Source organism: Mya arenaria, chromosome 2 (genome assembly GCF_026914265.1).
Source record: "Mya arenaria isolate MELC-2E11 chromosome 2, ASM2691426v1".
NCBI classification, from domain to species: Eukaryota; Metazoa; Mollusca; class Bivalvia; order Myida; family Myidae; genus Mya; species Mya arenaria.
The window spans coordinates 65,952,946-65,974,175 of NC_069123.1; the positions used below are offsets into that span (position 1 = coordinate 65,952,946).

General features: G+C 34.8%; 1 protein-coding gene across 2 annotated transcripts; it reads left to right on the forward strand.

The window, feature by feature from the left end:
• Positions 1–2,592: 2,592 nt before the first annotated feature.
• On the forward strand, positions 2,593–21,026 carry LOC128244922 (protein flightless-1 homolog). Of its 2 annotated transcripts, XM_052963073.1 has the most exons (31): positions 2,593–2,667; positions 5,379–5,489; positions 5,784–5,936; positions 6,121–6,206; positions 6,472–6,548; positions 6,850–7,038; positions 7,178–7,294; positions 7,463–7,521; positions 7,636–7,793; positions 8,078–8,162; positions 8,640–8,793; positions 9,069–9,225; positions 9,670–9,752; positions 9,943–9,993; positions 10,400–10,512; positions 11,223–11,408; positions 11,831–11,887; positions 12,127–12,242; positions 12,803–12,938; positions 13,150–13,234; positions 13,677–13,987; positions 14,849–14,932; positions 15,190–15,286; positions 15,634–15,811; positions 16,078–16,285; positions 16,633–16,670; positions 18,096–18,219; positions 18,549–18,638; positions 18,866–18,958; positions 19,285–19,398; positions 19,664–21,026. In XM_052963073.1, the coding sequence occupies exons 1-31, from the start codon at positions 2,605–2,607 to the stop codon at positions 19,796–19,798; spliced, it is 3,708 nt and encodes a 1,235-aa protein (XP_052819033.1). In that variant the 5' UTR covers positions 2,593–2,604; the 3' UTR covers positions 19,799–21,026. The 2 variants fall into 2 exon arrangements, with proteins under 2 accessions (XP_052819033.1, XP_052819042.1); XM_052963082.1 differs by lacking the exons at positions 2,593–2,667; positions 5,379–5,489; positions 5,784–5,936; positions 6,121–6,206 and adding an exon at positions 6,361–6,376.
• The last annotated feature ends 204 nt before the right edge of the window (positions 21,027–21,230 follow it).

Sequence of the window (21,230 nt, forward strand, 5' to 3'; positions counted from 1 at the left end):
CGTCGGTTACAAACAACCATTTCGTCGAAAAATAGCTCGTTGACCTAATATTTTTCGTGAGCATACACCCGACTTTAAATAAATATTCTTGTATCTTGTTACCAGATTTATGTGAAGATTTATCCCTTTACACATGCCATCTTTCGTTCGCAAAATTCCCTGGCAATGTGGTCGGTATTCTCTGGTCCGAGGTATTTAGGACGCCGATGGAACAAGTACGTCGAACTCCACTTAAAAAGCAAACTGGATTCGGATTCCATATAAAAACAAGCAAACACAACTTTTAGTAATATCTTGACTTTTATTCACAATTAAATTGTCAATGTGGAAACATTTTTATTGAATAGATGCACATTTTTATTGGAGTATACAGCCTCCGAACACCCCGTACCACAAAATAAACCTATATTATCTTTGCCCATGGGAAGATCGAGCTTGCATGTTACATGCTTAGACACCCAACATTAAATCTACAAACCTCCGCTAGTCATGTATATTAACATGGTAAGAAGTCCTTACCAATTTTCCTATGTATGCACCCTGGCACTTGCAGAATGTTTAAGTCAGTGGTTTTGTGCTGTAATGCTAAGGTTTAAGCCATGATCAATCTTTCTATAGTGCATGATTCTTAGGTTAAAAGCTTTATCTCAATTTGTTTAGTTAAATACTTGCCGAACTTAAAACAAACTTTTCAGTAGTATTTTAAAGTAAAAGTGAATTAAAGCTTTGACTATTAATAATAAGAGTGTATGTAACTCAAAAACATACTTGATTTTGAATAAAAATGTACATAGTTGTGCACAGCGTAAAGCTATATATAAAGCGTAGGTATTTTACGCGGCCTATATCTGATATTGCTCAGTCTATTTCTCGGCCATTCAGCCGGTCGAGATATAATTTATGTAATGATGTTGGGTATGGAGGTCTGTGCATTTCTTAGAAACGACTGGATGAGCTTGAAATGTGTAACAACCTTTAAAATGCAAAATATTATATATGTTAGGTTTTGATATGAACACACTCGATCCCATTCCCAAGTTTTCTCCCTCGCTTCGGTCGACCGTCCTTTATATTATGTGTAAGGCATAGTTTTTCTATTGCTTGATACAGGCCATTATTATGTAATGATACTAATTCTTGCTTCAAGTGAATACTAGCAAGGTAGAGCAAATATCATTATCGATTTTGTCTTTTGTCTTTATTATTTAAAAACACTCTTAACGCATCTTTTAATACAAGTCACCTTCAAACTCACCATTACGGACATTCTTTTGTAACAACGACCAGTGGATCCATTGTATTAATACAATATATGAAAATCAAGCAATGTTGGGACATTTGATTCAATACTTCTATCAAATGGCATTCCGTATTAAGCGGCATTCCGGATTCTGGGGACAACAATTATCACTGTGTAATAGAGTATTAGTATATATAAAAAAGAGGACTAACCTATTACATATTATTGTATATCCAAGTGAGGTTTTCTGATATTTCAATCTTTTCATTTTTTAGAAACAGAAAACATAACATATTGTCTTTAAACGTTAATGATTTCATTGTGTTTTCATCATGTTCGAGTCATGTACTAATTAAGAGTAGCTAGTTGTAGTTTATAAGATGTAACCCTAACGTACGTAACCATTGTTGTTGTTGTTGTTGTTGTTGTTTTACCTTATCGAACTTTATTAATAACTCGGATATATTTATAGTATAACACGGCACCCATTTTAGTCTTAGAATTACAGCATTCACTTCAATTTTAATCCCATACCAAGCAGACCCAAAGAAATAGGTCGTTGCAGCGCTCCGTGTTATTTGAGTTGACGACGAAATGGATTTATGTCATGGGCAGTAATAATGAAATCTAGTATCAGTTTTGGGGTTGAGGGTCATACGTTTATGAACTAATTTATTAAATCAACTTCATTATTTTCAAGTTTTATAATTTACCGATTGTTTTTATTCATTTTGCACAACGTATTTTGAAATATAAAACATATTGTAATATGTACTCGATTCCAAAATGGTGATGTAAAAGGTTATTATTTGCATAAAGTTCCTTTCAAAGATATCTCACATAATTAATAAAAGCTTATCAATCATATATAAATATCCAATATCCATGAACCAAGTAAACTGAAATATGAGCATATTAAGCGAAAAGAAAATTACGCAACTCCTAAAAATTTTATAGTGAGAAATAAAATCTTACTCACGAAAACATATGTATTTGGATCAGTGATGTTGCGAGTTAAAATGCTATAATTTAAAGGCATGTCCTTTGTAGATAAAGACTAAATTAAGTAATTAACTGAACTAATTCTGCAAAAACACGTTTAAAGTCTTCCATATATATAGATATACAGGTAGAAAATAGTTCTTTGTGTTTTTCTGTCTTATTTTTATAGATACTGTTCACTACTACCTCTATCTCGGTCATACGATTTTTCTTGATGATGGCCAAAGACCCCGACTCGAAAAACGATAATACAATGGTAGTGTTTAGCCGGTAAAACAAAATTGAACCTTCGTTATTTCTTTTTTTTATATTTTCTTAGCGTTCATTAAGCAATTTGGGATACTTCTGTTTTTATCTGCAAAATGGCCGCCACCGGAGTTCTCCCATTTGTCAGAGGAATAGATTTGACAAAAAATGACTTTCAGGTTAATTACCATGCTATTGTTCACTCAATTGATCTAACATATAACTTATCGTGCGATTTTGTACCAACCTTTCTTTCAGTTTCAGTCACTTGATGGGAGAATATGTAAAAATATCATCCAAAAAAATCCGGAAATAATCTTTGGAACAATCTTATCCCATCCAAGATCTTTTACAGTTATTCATTGAACATTAACTCTAGTTGATTTTAGTCATATATTTATTTAATAGTACTTTGGATATGTTTTATTACGTCGGTCTCAACTGAACCCGAGTCTACCTAAATGGTAGTCTAAAATAATAGACGTGTTATACGGGATTCTTCCAATCCCTAACGTCTAAACGGGAATGTGCATAAAACGGGGGTGTTTTAAAAATTTTGAAATTGTTTTAAGTGAAGTATTTTATGGTTGAAATTGATCATAAAGAGTTATATTCATATTTTACCATGTAAGTGAAATGTTATTTTGCACTAAACAAGCATTAAGTGCATTAAAACAAGTTGTTTACCTTTCCAATAAAACGAAAGTTGACTGACACAGACAACAATTATGCGAAGGGGAACAACTCAATACAATCGTAATAGCTCGGCCTCCTCCGACAAAGCTTCGAGATAGACCTCGTTATACAATCGTAACAACTCGGCCATGGCCGAAATGTTCCGAGCGATTTAAAACTGTGCCCTAAAGCCTTGCAGGTGCCCTTCATGTATATATCGTTATGTTTTGACAGAATGAAATGAAAAAAAGCCGTCAAACTCATAATTATAAGTTGGATATTTATTTTTTTGTGTACGGAACTAATATAAAATAACATTATCTGGTAATATTTCTTGTTTTTATGATATTTTATAGAAGCTATATGCTTTAACCCGGAATCCTGATCGGAACAACTACCCACTTTTGATACTAAACAATTTGTACGTGAAGGATTTGCCATATCAAAAATCTAAAAAAAATCCGTCAACGTACAATTATTTGGACTACCTAAATGGCTGTCAACGAGTCTTTTGACGATTTTTTACTATGGCAGACTCGAAATTCCCACCATCCCAGCAAAAAGTAGCGAACAGTCCTTGCACAGAGAATCCTCCTGGCCACAATTTTTGAATTATCCTGTTATAAATTTAAATTTCTACCAAAATATTTTTACCTATTAAACACATTTATGTATATCATGCCAAAAAAAATGTTCATATCATATAACACACGATTTGATTGTTTATCAAGTATCCCGATATCTGTAAATCTGGAACAAATCTGACAGGTTATGCGCATGTATAAAACAGTATTCGTGACCCAGACTATATTTATATGAAAATAGCGCCTCCTATGACAAATTCAATCCAGTTTAGATCACTGTCGGATATATATTGAACAAATTCAATCCAGTTTAGATCACTGTCGGTTATATATCAGTGCTCCAGCTAGCCCGTTTTTCAATGGCACAGCGCCCGTGCCCCTTTTCTTACCGCCCTGCCCCTTTTTTGAGTAGTGCCCTTTTTACGAATGCTCTATTAGCGCCAATTATCCCTTATTTTACTATTGAAATCATTATTTAAGATCGGCAGCCGCTGTCATAATTGAGACAAATCACGTAATATTTATGATAATAGTGTTCCCGCTAGGTGTCACCATGCTGCCCCATTGCCAAATCCTTAAAATATGCCTTACTGCCCTTTCATCTTCCCATGTGCCTTGTCCAAGTCATATGACAGCTAATTGTGTATTTGTGTAGTGAGTAGACGACCTGTGTTTTTTTTTAACCGGTCATCTTTTAATCCGATAATTAGGAAAAGCCAAATAGGGAACATCGGCAGGAGGCGGAGCTATTGAATACCAGCCAATCAGAATATACATTGAGAACTCTTTTATTCAATGATGAAAGTTCGTAAAATGCAATTGAAAATATGAGGGGATGGTGAAAAATGTTGTCAAGCACAATTAAATATTTTTAAATAATTGTTTATTGTATTGTACAGACGAGACTCGCCATTTTAAACAGTGTTGATTTGAAGCAGACGGTCACTGCCAATTTATAAACCCAAGAAAAGTTGCGCTAACACAATCAAATACATCACTTATTCAGTAAATGTTTTGAAAGTTTATTTGTAAAATATTGATGATGAAAATTTCTTTGTAACCCACAAAAATATGTTGATGCTTTATGTAGTGTTTACATATCATGTCCACGATCTTGTCAAAATTCGCCGAAACCGCCATTTTGTCAGACCGAATTTCGGAGTTATTTTATCAATGTTCTATGTTTTATAAGTGACTTTTTAAGAAAGGGCAGTGATTTTTATTGTCATTTTATTCTAAAACATCAGCATATTAAACATTAATTTACCAAAGACAATTAAATAACAGCCAGACTGAATGTAACATTCGTACCCAATCCTGAACGTACCAAATTAATATTCGTCCCTTACATATTTGTTTTTTGTGTATTTATTTATTTGATTGCTTCAAATGTTTAATTTTTTCGCCAGACCAATTTAATCTATACACATTTAATTTTTTGCGCTGAGATAAAATTGTATTTAAACTAGCTTTGAAAAGCACTGTATTGAGTATAAAGATTGTAAAAATATTGTAGTGTCATCCCCAGGACGCATAAAACACTTGGGTGATTTTCCCTCATCTTTGCAAGGGGATTTAGTATGAACATGTATGTATATATTTATTTATTTATATAAAAACATTTTTTTCAGGAGTCTAAATTTCCTAAGCATATTGCTGATATGACAGGACTGAGATGGCTCAAGTTGAACAGGACTGGGCTCACAGAAATGCCAAAAGAAATGGGAAATCTGACAAAACTGGTAAAAAAACAGTCAATAAGGCTTGATTTCAATTAATTTTAAATATATTTTTTCAATTGGGTTCATAATAGGCTGATGAATGTTAATCCCTATTGAAAAATAGTTTGAGAATTATGGATAAAGATATTTTGAGTCTGATAAATAGACTATAGATCAACTACTTGCATATAAATGCATTGGTATTTATGGAGGAATTTGCATACTGCAATACTATACTGAGCATCAGTAGTATGTAGCAAGGAGCTGCCCGCCACTTCATGTTTATTTGTACACTTAATGTCTTTGTATCTACAGGAACACCTGTCTCTTATAAAGAACAACATCAGCTCTCTAGGTAGAGACGTAGAGAAGCTTACATCGTTGCGCACCATCAACTGTAGACACAACAAACTCACAGACAAGGGTATTCCTAACAAAGTCTTCCAACTGCAAGATCTTTCTGTGGTGGTAAGGAACTGTCTATGTTTCTGTGACCGTACAAGCTATAACTGGAATTTTCTTTCAGTTGTATCTCAGCTTTTTCATTTATTAAGCTATTTTATTGGATAAAACAGTAACATTATCAAAGTGTATACAGTCATGTATAACATACACTCGTGTTTTCTGATGCATTGTTTTTCTCCTACTTCAGGACTTCAGCCACAATGAACTGAATGAAGTGCCTCCTGAGTTAGAAAATGCAAAAGGGGTCATAGTGCTTAATCTTAGCAATAACAAGTAAGATTTTATGTTGTATTGCTTAATTTTAGCAATATCAAGTAAGGTTTTATTTATTTTTTTTGCCTAATCTTAGCAAGAACAAATAATTGTTTATGTTATAGTGCTTAATCTTAGCAATTACAAGTATTACAGGTTTATGTTGAAATGCTTAATCTTAGCAATAACAAGCATGGTTGTGTGTTGTGAGTTGATCATTTTATTTGATGAGCAGCCTTAATCTACAGAAGAGAGATGTAAACATTATGTAAAATTTCTCTTTCAGCATAGAAATGTTGCCAAATCAAATGTTCATCAATCTGCTCGACCTTACCTACCTAGATTTGAGCAATAATGGATTAGGTATGTTCATAAACATTCTTATTTCTTAAAAAAATAATTAAAGGTAGGAAATGTCAAGATCAGGCAGGGTTGTTGACAATGTTCAGTGCAGATGTACTAGTCTACATTAGTAAACTTAAATTATGTTGAACACAGAACTGGCATGATGAATAAATGAACAACACTGGTTTGGGTAGTATCTATTCAGGTAAATCTCCGTAGTGATGCTTTAAATTTGTGTTAAGTTCAGCTCGTCTTTTATGACACTAAAATTCATTATGATACATTTTAAAAGAAAACTCACCTTTTCTTCCTTGAATAGAGACACTGCCACCCCAGATGCGACGGTTAACGAGTCTACAGACATTAATCCTTAACAACAACCCACTAGTACACGCCCAGCTCCGGCAGGTCCCCGCCATGACGGCACTACAAATGTTACACATGCGTAACACACAGAGGACAATTGCAAACTTCCCCTCAGGGCTTGACTCCCTCACAAACCTTCTAGGTAGAGATGAACACTAATGTTATTATATAATTATATAGATTCATCTTATTTTTATGCTGACTTTGAAATCCTGTGGAATATCCCAAAATTTCACGGTCTATTAAAAAATATATTAATATTTGCTGTGTTTATGTTTCAGATGTGGATCTGTCAAGGAATGACCTGCCTAGGATACCAGAGCCCCTGTACAAACTCAGCTGTCTGACGCATCTCAACCTCGCTGATAACCAGATCACTGAACTATCACTTCTCATAGGTATGTTTTTATTTGACTTCATACAGTATTCTGAACATTGATTTAAATTTTATGAAAAATTATGTTTATCTTGGACAATTGAAACTTCAACAGAACAGATGTCACAAAAATGTTTCTGTCCCATATCTTCTGTGTTTCTTTTTCTTACTGACTTTTGACATTTTTCAGACACCTGGGTCAATCTGCAGACATTGAATCTCTCCAGAAACAAAATACAGACCCTTCCTGTAAGTTTTCTCTTTCTAAAATTTTGGTTCCATTTGTTTTTCATTTTCTAATGAAAATATATTGTACTGCTAAACCAATGGCTCTTTTATGTAATTGATTTCTTTTATTTGTAGAACTCCTTACACAAAATGCAGTCATTGAAGAAGCTGTATTTGAACTCAAATCAGCTGGATTTTGAGGGCATCCCTTCCAGTATCGGCAAGCTACACAACCTTGAGGTGTTCAGTGCAGCCAACAACAACATTGAGATGATCCCTGAAGGCCTGTGCAGGTATACATATGCATGTGCTGTTATCAAGCTGTCTGCTAACTTCAACAGGCTAATAAAAATGTAAAAGTCCCTGAGTGTATGTTTAAGCTTATTTATTGATTTTTTTTAAAATTATTATGTTCTTTGCTTTTTAAAGACCTAATGGAGGATGCATACATGTAACTGTTCTGGTCTCATTTTGTTTGTTTCATATATTCTTATTTGACATCTTTTTTACCTTTCCTATTTCACATATATGTCATTAGGAAAGAAATTTTATTACATATGTAGCTTTCTGTTTGTAGGTGTGGGAAGTTAAAGAAGCTATTGTTGAACAGTAACCGGCTGATCACCCTACCTGACATCCTCCATCTACTACCTGAACTCGAGGTCAGTCACTGTGCTCTTGTCATTGTCACACAACTATTTTAGGAAAGCTTATGAAAATGCAGAAATCAAGCCCATATCATGTCTGTGTATTGTATATATAAGAAACTTCAAACAGCTTTTCTTTAGCAACATGCTTGAGGTATTTGACGAGGGAGGTACTGGGTTCATTCCCTAGTAAGGATACACTCTTTGTTTTCCTTTTTATTCTTGTAAAGTCACTTTATTCTTGTACAAGAATTGCCTCATTTTATATATTAAAACTTGGCAGTGTCATTTATGTAGATTGTATTCAAGAACTCAGCAATATCAGTGATTTGAAAATTCACCTTAAACCTTTTCCTTAAGTTATGCCCCTTTATTTACTGAGAAATAACTGTCACATTGCCATTTTAACATACAAGTCATTTCACAAGAATACTAAGCTTTTTTATTTGCTAATGCAAGTAGTTAGCAGTAAAGATCGTTTTTCCCTTGTAGACCTTGGATGTTCGTGACAATCCTGACCTTGTGATGCCCCCCAAGCCTGCTGAGCTGACAAAGGACAAGGGGTACTATAACATCGACTTCTCCCTTAACAACCAGCTCCGACTGGCCGGGGCACCCACTGCTGCTGCGCAAACATCACCACAACGTAAGTCGTATAAGGGACATGCACTATATAGACAGTTAAAGCCGACAGCCCAGACTGTGTTTTATTTTTTTCCAATTGTCAATTATTAATGCGTGAATAAAAATTGCCTGTTAATGTTAGTAAGATCTAAACAAATAGATCTACATGTTCTTAAGTTTGTAAAAGGAATCATTAATTGTGTGAGCCTAGGAATGCATTGTCAGATGTTAATTTTGGTTTCTAAATGCGTACATGTACATAGCAAACATCACTCAATATCTATTTCTTTAATTCAGCTGCAAAGGATCCGGTAGCACGTAAGTTGCGTCTGCGTCGTCGCCGTGGCAAACAGGACGAGAGTGAGAAGGTGCTGCAGGGGATGAGGGACGTAGCTAAGGACAGGGACAAGGCTGCGGTCACTCAGAAGGAGGAGGAGGAGAAGATGGCTCATAAGTAGGCAGACAATAGTTTAACTTCATACCTTTTCATTTTAGCTCTTTTGTGAAGAATTTCAAGAAAGCCCTATCACCCTCTAACAACAGTATTAATTGTATTGTTTTTTTAAAAATAAAAAGATATTTTTTTAAAAGCATTGATATTATTTCCAGCCATGTTAACTTGACTTTATCATACAAGAACTGACCTTGGCCTTAACCATAAAAATATTCAACTTAATATATACCCCCATGTATGTTAATAGTGACAATATGCTCTTGCCTATATGTTGTTAAAAACAAATGTAATTGTTATACAATTTTAAGTTTGAAATAACAACATCCATTGTCTGAGGTAAGGCTTAATTTCATAAACATTTGCATTGAACTACTTGTAAAAATAATAAGGATTATTTGGCCCACTCCTTTGACAATTTGTGAACTTGTCCATGTATTATTTCAGGCCAAAAAAGTGGAATGAAAACCTGAATAGACCTCATCTAGACTACAGTGAAATATTTGGAGAGGAAGTTGGTCAAATACCAGGTAAGCTGATTGGTTCAATTATTTCTAAGGCTTTCAGTGATTATATTGACATGCTGACAAAATTAACTTGTATGTCACTCTTGATACATTGTAGATTGATCAGAAGTATGTGTATAGCAGTAAACTTAACTAGCTAGGACATAGCTTTATTTGACAATGATAGTACAATTGGAAATTTCTCTTGTTTCAGGTATCACATGCTGGGAGATTGAAAACTTCCTTCCAAACCAAGTGGAAGATGGTAAGTTTAGAAAGTTGCATATTTTTTACCATCACTGGGACATTATGAGGTGGAATTTCAGCATCATTTCCCCTATCAGAAACAAACACGAAATATTACATTTTTTTTACAAATAGGAAATATTTGTTATCAGTGCAAGTACAGAGTCAGCCATAATTAAAGTGAAACTGAACAAACATATATCCTTAAAAATGCATTAATTTCTTGAAATTAGTGTTTTTGATTATTTATTTTTTTTTGGGGGGGGGGAGAAGCTCTTTTGAGGGAATAAATAGACATTATATAGGTTTTGGAATCAAATAGAAACTCACTATGGTGTATTCTTTTCTTGTAGAAATGTGTTGCTGTTTTAGTTGTTGATCTTGATGTAAGGTGAAACTTAATTTTATAAACTTTTTCATGACAGTTTTGATTGGGAAGTTCTATGAAGCTGACTGCTACATCATCTTGAAGACATTCATTGATGAAACCAACAGTCTCAACTGGAAGATCTACTACTGGATTGGCGAGCAAACCACTGTAAGATACCAATGGCTTCATATATTTGACATACCAATAATCATTTTCAGATCATTGATTTCCTTGTGGGTATAATTGCAATTTAAAATAACATGCATGTTGATCAAAAAAGTCATGGTGATGTAAATAAAAAAAAAATGGCCTCTACAAACAGGCTACGGAATGCAGTGGTGGCTGTGTCAGCTACTCCTATTGGTGACAATAATTGAAGCAATATTCATGTAATATTACTTCACTTGACCGACAGTTTTTATGGACATTATATCACTATCAAGCTCAAATTTGGGTTATGCCTCTTTACATTAAAATGTAGCAGGTTTATATCTGGCAGATCACCAGATCTGTGCCTAAAAATGTAGGTTTATATGATGTGCAGACAATAACTTATTAATGATCTTATCATATTGAAACTAAGTCAAAATGTTTGTGTGCGTGATGTCCAGGTCAAGTTTGATCGTGAAATTAATTGCCTCACCAACATCTAAATAATGCCCCTTTTGCAATAAATGAAATGCACTTGGATTTTCTCTTTTTTTGGAATAACATGTTCTAAATTTCCAACACAGTTTTGCTCCTTTGACATTAGAATTAATATTAAAGTTGGTTTGACAGTGATAGGTGCTCCCTACAGGCAACATACAGTTCTAACAAGTACCATGAAAGGCCAGAATAAATATTTGTCTGTTCATATGTGAACATTATTTATTCAGCTGGACAAGAAGGCTTGTGCGGCAATCCATGCTGTTAACCTGCGTAACCTGCTTGGTGCTGAGTGCCGATCAATACGTGAGGAGATGAATGATGAATCAGATGATTTCCTTGACCTGTTTGACAACCCTGTCTCCTACATCGGGGGTGGCCGCACAGCCAGCGGTTTCTTCACTGTTGAAGAACTGGTAAAATTCCAGCATAAATTACTATGTCAACATTAGATCAGTCTTCAGCCTTTAGAGTCATATATAGAAATAAATAGTGAGATTCTCAATTTTGAAAGAAAATGATACCTGGTAAATCTTGGCATTGTTTGGTTGGTCTTGGTTTAGTTGTATAAGGATGGTTCTCAAATTGGTCCCTATAATATGTGAAAAGTCTTATTTCAAGTATGTACAGCATAAATATGTAGAATTCATAGCACCAATGCTTTCTTTATACACCTTTTGTGCAAAGGATTTATTTTTACTGATGAATGTGATAAAATAAATTTTTGAACATGACGAGTAATTCTAGAACAGTAGAGGGATGAACAAAGGTCATTCTATATTCCCAGAGGAACAAACAATGCTGTTAGATAATTGTTTGCTTTTATTGAAATTTTCAGTCGTATGAAACAAGAGTGTACAGAGCCATTGGTGTGCAGTCTGTGTATATGGAAAGGGTAGGTCACTGATTTATAACTTGAGGTCAGTATGTTTAAGACTGAGCACAAATATTCTCAAATCAGCAAACAGTACTGATCATAACTTGCAACACCATATTTTTATCATAAAATTTATTTGTATATAAATATATTATCCAAACTTATGCCATACCGTTAATTGGATTAAACAATGATTTATATTCAAACGTTCATGATGTGATTTATAATGTACACTTGTATGGGTTCCCTATCACCAGATGCCGGCCAAAATGACATCTCTAGATCCGAGGTTTGTCTATTTGGTGGACACAGGAATGGCCATATTTATCTGGGTCGGCAAAAAGTCCAAGGGCGTCACCAAAACCAAATCCAGGTCAGAGAATGGGCTGAAAATTTACAACAGCTTTCAGTATTGTTTTTTGAGGCAAAGAAATATCAGTCAACCTCCATGATGTTAAATTGGAAAATCTGGTAAAATACACTACGTTAAATCTTAATGACAATGAAGAGTCCTTTCAACTTAAAATATTTTCAAGTCAAAATGCCAAATATTCGTCATTTCTAGCCTGTCTGCACCTATTGCAGGATGTGGCGACCTTATACAATGATGATTTATGAGCATAAGAATTGTTTGCTGATGCAACTGAAGTCATGTTTTATATAAATGAACCTTACTTCTATTTAATCTTAATTAATTCATAAACAAAATCCTTTTTATTCAAAACTGTATTATAAGATTTAGGAAAAATTTGACAAATTATTAAAGTGTCTTCTTTTATTGTTGATTTAGGTAGTGCTCAATAAAACATTCATGTACTTGTGTTGTAGCTAACATATATATCAATAAATCAAGATAAACTTTCCAAACTAGGTTCTGAAATAAATCACAATTTGTTGCCAGAATGTAGCTACCATAGACTATGGTTTTTGTAGGCTGATAGCAGAGAAGATCAATAAGAATGAACGCAAGGGCAAGGCTGAGATAGAGGTCCTCCCCCAGGGTAGTGAAGTGTCTGCCTTCTGGAGGGCTCTCAATGTTATGAAAGCAGAGGATGTCAAACCATTAAAGGTGAATAGAATTATAGGCTTATGAAAAGAAACACCAAATGTTCCTGGCAGAAAAGGTTCAGTTTAAAGGCCTATGTGTATATGAAGGGTGGTAAGCATTGGGTCCCTTAAACCATCAATCTGTTCAAACTTGTACAATTAATCATTATGATCAATAGCAGGATAGGTTCTACAATGTTTTGGTGAATTCTTACATATATTGCATGTTGCAGGAGTGGGTTCCTAATGACTATGAGAACCCGGAGGCGAGGCTTTACAAGGTTGGGCTGGGCATGGGATACCTAGAACTGCCCCAGGGTAAGTCAACATGTTACATTTTAAATTTATAACATCATCCATGTCAACATAAAATTGCATGTCAGTGTTTAAAAATCATAAGATTTAAGGTTATTAGATCTTCTGTTGTTGGCAGTAAAAAAAGTTAAGGTATTGTCATAGTCTTGGTTTTGTCGTTGTGCACAAACTTTAACCTCGGCCAAAACCCAAAAAACATTTTGGATATATAAATTACATTTAAAACACATGCTACCAAAGACAATACTCGCGTGTATAGCAATGGTCATAACTCAGGCTTTAATTACTGTTGAGTTATTTCCCTTTCAATTTGTAAAGTAACAGACAATCTTTGACTTTTTGGCACTTCTTTTATACAAAAGTATGCATCATTTTGCCTGTAAGCATTTATATTTCTTCATCCAATGCTTACAACTGTATAACACCTTATATCCATTATCTGTAGAGGAGATCCCACATGGGAAGCTGAAAAAGAGCATCCTCGACACCAAGCAGGTGTACATCATGGACTGCAAGTCTGACGTGTTCGTCTGGATCGGCAAAAAATCCACACGACTGATCAGGGCGGCAGCCCTCAAACTGTCCCAGGAGCTCAATGCTATGCTAGACCGACCCGGCTACTGCACGGTTACAAGATGTCTGGAGGGGACTGAGCCACAGATATTCAAGACCAAGTTCCTGGGCTGGGACGATGTGTTACCAGTGGACTACACCAGGACTGCTGAGTCTATCACCAGGAGAGGGGCCGATATGAAGGTTTGTGAGATGTTATAATTTAGCAGTTGCCATTGAATTAATCAATTGACAAATGATATGATTATATATTAGGCAAAATAAAGATTATGTTGTGCTTTCAATTACCCGACAGACCCTGTTTTCAAGTCCAGATCCTAATTACTTTTTTTTTTATATTTTAAAATGTTCATTTGTACTTAAGTTTTGCGAATATGTGTCAGTGTAATTTGTACACGATGATATAGTGAACTTGTATGGTGTTACTTTCTTCGAAACATAAATTTCAGAATGTGTATGTATACTCCTTGGCCTGTTTTTAATCAGCTTGTGACAGAAACCACAGCATTATTTACTTTTGACCTGAAATACACTATATTATTAAAGCTATTGGTAACATACTACTATGCATTAATGCATATACCTCCATGAAACAACCTCAACAAGTTGTTCAGTGGAGTAATTCATGTTCTGGTGACTTGTTAAATCATGTTCACATGTTGTTTACACTTTAAACTTGTTTTATGATCCAGTTATGTTTTATTTTCTGTAATAGTCACAATCAACACGACACTAGTTGTTCATCCATGCATTTAACCAATGAAGGGGTTATATTGTTCAAGAGATAATAGCACAAGGTTGAATAATCAGTAAATCCAATGGATAAGTTAGACCATCTCATACAAGCAGCATCTGACAAGTGACTAGCTAGAGATAGGCCCTTAATGATGAAATGTTATCAGTTAGATTTCCACAACACAATTTTAAGAGCCATTTCAGGTAGTTGTAAGAAGTCAACAGCCTGTCTGTGAGCATATTGTTATATTAGTATGAATTAAATCTTAAAGCTTAATCAACAATTATATTGAATGTGTTGTTTCCTAGGTGATAATGGAGAGGGACAAGATGAAGACGGACCTGTCTGCCCTGTTCATGGCCAGACAGCCAGCTATGCCTAAGGAGGAGGCAGTAAGTGCTTATTTTCTGACAAAACACAGTAAATTATAATTAAAAATTAAATACATTAAGTCCCTACAGATCCAATGCAAAAGTACACATTTGTTTATCAAATGTTCGACATAATTGTCTTCAGTGTAATATAAGCATATGAGTGGAACTAAAAAGAAATATATTAAAAATCCACTCAGATGCTGATATTAGTACCAGAGTGTCAAATACTAGAAAAGTTTTGTATGTATGATGACTACTTTCTCCTTTTGTTACAGGAGCAGTTGATAGAGGAGTGGAATGAGGACCTTGATGGCATGGAGGCCTTCGTCCTCGAGGACAAAAAGTTTGTACGGCTTCCTGAAAACGAGATTGGTAAGGGTTTTTGTGCAAACAAAAAAGATATTTCAGAATATGCTTACTGTCTGTTATGGGGCAATTGTAAATTAGATACTGGTTTAATGGGGTATTTAGACAAAATGTCAAAAGTGATGATCAAATCTTATGTAATCCATTCAAATAAGCATTTATCTTGACTGATAGGAAAGACTTAGGAATAGCCACCACATATGAAAGACATGTCACACAATCATTAAACCTATGTCCATAGCTCACATGTCAAGGTTACACATTAACAGATCCTACACGAATACAAAGATGAGTGGCAACTTTTTATGAATAGGTTCCAAGGAATTATCTTCAAAGCTACTCTTTCTTTGCAGGTATATTCCACAGCGAGGACTGCTACGTGTTCATGTGTCGCTACTGGATACCAGAAGAGGTGCCGGAGGATGAGGACGAAGATGAAGGAGAACCCCCAGAGGAGCAGATCAAGTGTGTCGTCTACTTCTGGCAGGGACGAGACGCAGGAAACATGGGATTTTTCAGGTTCACCTTCAGGTAAATTTTCTCCCCTGTTAACATTGTAATAACTCATGTTATCTGCCTTAATAACCACTGTATCTTACCTAATCATGTATAGTTTTAAAACGTTGAATGTGTCGTTGGTAATACCTTAAATTGAGCATAATGTGTTTTCATAGATACTCTTTCTTTAGTTTTCTTCCAAGGATATACTTTTTGTGCCTATATGTATTAACTTAAGTCTTAAAGTCTTCCATAACTACCCTGATCCATCACTACACCATCACTTTATTTCATTTCAGCCTACAGAAGAAGTTTGAGGCCCTGTTTGGAGACAACCTGGAGGTGGTGCGGACCCACCAACAGCAGGAGAACCTCAAGTTCATGTCCCACTTCAAGCGCAAGTTTGTCATCCGTAGGGGCAAACGAACCAAGGAGCCCAAGAAACCACAGGTTGAGTTCTTTGAGCTCCGTGCCAATGGTGGGATCATCTCTACTCGATGTATACAGGTGGGTGAAGAGTAGGGGAGATAGTGGATTTTCTTCTCAACGTGGAACTATAATTTAAGTGTAATAATTGGTGTTGAAAGTTGGCAAAGATTGTAATTTGTAGAATAGTGTAATTTTAAAACAAAGGTTTCTTTGATTTTCTCTGCAAATTATAGTAATTTCATTTTGTTACTAATATAAAACTTTGCTGATAAAAAAAGAAAAAGACTTACCATGTATGAAAAGGATGTTTGCTGATTAATTAACTAAACATTTAAAAAGTTATTCCATAGTACAATTGAATGAGTCTAGTTTAAAAAAAAAAACTTATTCATTTAAGGAAGTTTCAAATCCCATACATTTTTCAGATACGTCCACATGGATCATTTCTCAACTCATGTTTTTGGTGAGTATTACGAAAAAGTATTTATGTAATATTAAATGATAAGGGAAAGGCTACAATTACTTTCTTTTTATCCGTAGTTATATATATCTGGGGGATATATAGGAGCTGTAATCCTAATGTGTCCCTTCTCAAAATATTGTGTCATAGGAAGCTTCAAATGTATTGCAACAACACACATGAAACTTTGTAGGTGGGTTGGTCAGAATGGGCTGTTGTTGACCTGCCATTTCTGTCACATTTCACTCAGCTAACAAGAATTAGGCGTGGCGCATGCTTCTGTAAAAAATGGTGTGAATAATCCTGTGTAGCATCATGTACATTAAAAGTATTATGCATACAATTAAGAAACTTCATAGTTTTATTGGTCGGCATGGGCCTGCATTTACTGTCACATTACACTCAGGCTAACAAGTGTAATGGCCCGTGACTGTAAAAAAAATGTCTGAAACATCTTGTCACATTTAGGTCTTACAGGGCTGAACCTACAGACATGAAAAATTAAGGAATGTTTGACGGCATGTGTTAAACACCTGTTATTTATTTTACTGTTAACGCAGTCTCGTAAAAGTAGAAAATGGACTTAAAATATTGTGTGGAATGTAGCATGAAAGGTATGGCACCTTCACTCATGAAACCTCATAGGAATATTGGTCAGCATAGGCTGCATGGACTATTTGCTTCACATTTCACACTTTAATTCCACAACTTATCATCATTAAACCATTCCTTTGTCTTGGCTGCAAATTGGGGTATTACCTCTAGTTGGAAATTGTGAAAATTAACTTATATAACTAATAAGGGCTCTGCAAAAATGTGCAGGTGCCATATATGAATCACCCTGTCAGTTTATGCAGGTGCCATATATGAATCACCCCGTCAGTTTATGCAGGTGCCATATATGAATCACCCTGTCAGTTTATGCAGGTGCCATATATGAATCACCCTGTCAGTTTATCTGAAGTTTTGGAAGTAATAGAATAGTGTAAAACAGGAACTATTACACTGTGACCAATTGTCACCAAATTGTCTCCTTTTGAATAAAAACAATACACCAGCACTATTACAGATCACAAGATAATTTATTGTACATTAAAAAGTTGAATGTAAATCAATTAAAAAAATAAACAGACAGAAAACAAACATGATCAGTGAGCAACCCAATGTATTGCATGACAAATGCATAGTCACTCTAGTTGACTTTCAACATACTTTTGTACCTTCAAATAACTTCCTAGAAGATGTCAAATTTGCTATCAGTCAGGCCCGTTCCACATCCTGTGATTGCTCTAGTTGTCCAAAGGATTGATTTCTGTGAGTAGCAGGTACCTTTCAGATGAAATTTTCACAACTATAAATGTAATGGTTTCTTTCTGACCTAGACAAGTTTCTGGTTGATGTGGTTTTTATCTGTAATATTTATGGCAGTTACATCTTGATGGTTCCGTTTGATACGGAGGACCTGAATGGTGTGGTGTATGTGTGGTGTGGTAGCAAGGCGGACCACGAGGACGCCACTCTGTCTGAGCAAATAGCCTACATGATGTATAAGGTAAGCTTACTGTTACATGTGTATACAAAAGTGTTAGATCAGAGACAGGTCTGTTTGATTTAAACTTTGCATCTCGAAAAAGTATCAATCTTTGTTCTCAATATCTCAGTAATAAACACATGTGTTTTTACAATGTATAGTGTATATTTGATTGTTTTAATATATAATATGTTTGAATACACATGTATATACATTGATTCATTGTACATCAAAATACCTTAGATAACAAATCATGTCAGACACTGTTACCTTATGTAGCTGCAGTTTTTCTCATGCAGAAACAAATGCCCACATAATAAAGTAAAAATACATTTACATGTATATTACAGGACAACTACACTGTCCAGATGATCAATGAAGGGGAGGAGCCGGAGAACTTCTTCTGGGTTGGCATAGGTGGACGGAAACCTTATGACCATGTAAGGGCCTTCTAGGTTTCCTTCATAAGTTACTGTGATATTAAAAAGTGTAGTTATTGTTTGGAGAAAGAATACCTTTCTAAGTTCTTCAATCATAAAATGGCAACATTAAAAAAGAAGAATTATAATGTTGTAGGGTATGTTCTTCTTTTTGAATGCTGTTTGCTTTCAGTTCACAGTTTAAATGCAATACAATGGGTTTTAAAAGAAATAAATTTTGTTTACAGGAGGCCGACTTCATGAACTTTGCCCGTCTGTTCAGGTGTTCAAATGAGAAAGGCTACTTCGCTGTATCAGAGAAATGTGCCGACTTTTGTCAGGTACACATTGTTCATATCCTTATTGTTTTTTCTTCTACAATATTGTACAAAAGTTACCGTAATTGATACATGCTTGAGAAGAACATAATACAATGATCCTTCAATTGGGGTTGGAGTAAACAGCTCAACTTTTATTCAACATTTGTAATGTTCTCTCTGAATGGTGATACAAGTCTTAAAGCTCTCACTGTTGTGTATATGATATTGTATATACTGAACACTTTCAATTAAAATGATATTATTTCATCCTGTCGGTATACAATTGTACTAGAAACACCCTAACAAACTGCTATAAATGATAATCATTCTTCTTACTGTGTTGTCAGGATGACCTAGCTGATGATGATGTCATGATTCTGGACAATGGTCAGCAAGTCTACCTCTGGGTGGGCAAGAAAACTTCTGACGTTGAGATCAAACTTGCATTTAAAAGTGCACAGGTAGGAGCCAAACATGTTTTTTCTAACCTCGAATGAAAGTTACTGAGAAAAGGAAATCTTTTCACAATGTATTTTTGTAATAAGTGTAAAATTTGGTTTTATAAGCTGGTTATTTGTGTGTGTGTGTGTGCGTGTGTGTACGGAATTATCCTATTAACATAAAACAATAGAGTTTTTTTAAGTTTTAAATCAAATAAGAACATCTTAAGGCTTGTCTAAAATCCTGTAATTTCTTTTTAATTGATTGATTTGTGTTGTTTTCTAGGTATATATCCAACATTTACGAGCCAAGCAGCCAGAGCGACCCCGTAAACTGCTGCTGGCCATGAAGTACAAGGAACACAAAAACTTCTTCAAGTGTTTCCACGGCTGGGGGAAATACAAGGAAGTCAGGGAGTGAACTAACCTGTGACAACAGTGGGACTTTATACAGTTAAAGCTTGCTACTGTGTACAGGAGATCACACTGAATCCAGATAAGAGAGAAGACAATGGCCATGTCTTCAATGTGATCAAAGTCCTCTCAGGAGGACAATAATTTTTCGCAGTACTTAAAGCCAAATGTTGTTAAAGATGTGAAGCCATGTTAATTCCTACATTAAATATAATATGAACTTATCCTTCGTGCAATATTGTTGTCCAAGAGAATATCTTGTGTATAGTGCTTCCAGATAATAATAGTTCACAGCAGTGGTTAAATGCTTCTCCAGGTACCCTTCGTTACAACAGTTAAGGCTTATGTATGTGAAACATATTGAGCTCTGTTATAGATGGGGTTATTTCAGACAATTGTTTTATGAATAAGTACAAAATGAATATTCAAGATATATTACGATTACTACACTTTGCTTTTGACAGAATGTTTGTGTGCACTTAATATGTGAATGTCTTGGAAATTTCAAAATAATTGTGTGTATGCTTTTATTATTAGCTGACCTAACTGATAAGATACCCATGTGTGTACACTAATGTAATTAGACTGCATTATAAAGTCAGTTCACTTTACTGTCCTAAAAACTAGCCCTGTGATATTTCTCTGTTAAATGCATGTTGTATAACAATGTTTGCTGTGACTTTTCTGTTTGTTGATGAATGTTTTATTGTATGTAATCTTCATGACATTGTCCTGATTTGTAACACATATAATCAATGTAGTGATATTCCAGAGATATCACTAAATATTCCCTTTGCAGGGGTCCTTGGATTGTTAGATCTGATCGGATTATATATATATAACCTTTTACATGTTGGATATAATTATTCCATTGCTTATAATGTTAAGAATATACATGTAATCTGTATTTTACATGTACCTTGTGCATGTCTCATGTAAACTTTGGCAACCCAGTTTAATTGATTTCATCTGATATCTGTACTTGGTTTAGTTTGTGAATGTGATTGTCTTATTTGGCACATTAAGTTAAATGTTGATATTTGATAAGTGTTAATCCTGGTGAAAACTTCATTCGCTGGAGGCCTGATTTTCACATGAGTAAGTGTCTGTAGTAGTGAAGGCTGATAACGTGCCAGAAATCTTCCACAGAGAAACCCCATTGTAATCATGTTAATAATTATTGCATTTCTATTTATAACTTTATTGAAATACGGAAATAAATATTCCAATATTCCCGCTTTAGTTTTGTTTTTCATTTTCATAATATAGCGATTAGGAAAATCGTTATGGAAGCGTCCATTTGATTAAATGCCCGACCTGGAACATGTTCTTCGCACAACTGTAATGACAAAGCACCTGTGTCCGCTCGCCCGTATTTAAATGACACACGCCTACTTTTAATTAGAACTAAACACAATACTACTTCGATATTCTTGCGG

What these genes read in the sequence shown, in the direction of transcription:
- LOC128244922 (XM_052963073.1), top strand. Translation starts at nt 2,605, where the DNA reads ATGGCCGCCACCGGAGTTCTCCCATTTGTCAGAGGAATAGATTTGACA. An exon ending in TGCGCAAACATCACCACAAC is followed by an intron (nt 8,794 to 9,068) that starts GTAAGTCGTATA and finishes TCTTTAATTCAG; the next exon opens with CTGCAAAGGATCCGGTAGCA. An exon ending in AGGATGTCAAACCATTAAAG is followed by an intron (nt 12,939 to 13,149) that starts GTGAATAGAATT and finishes TGCATGTTGCAG; the next exon opens with GAGTGGGTTCCTAATGACTA.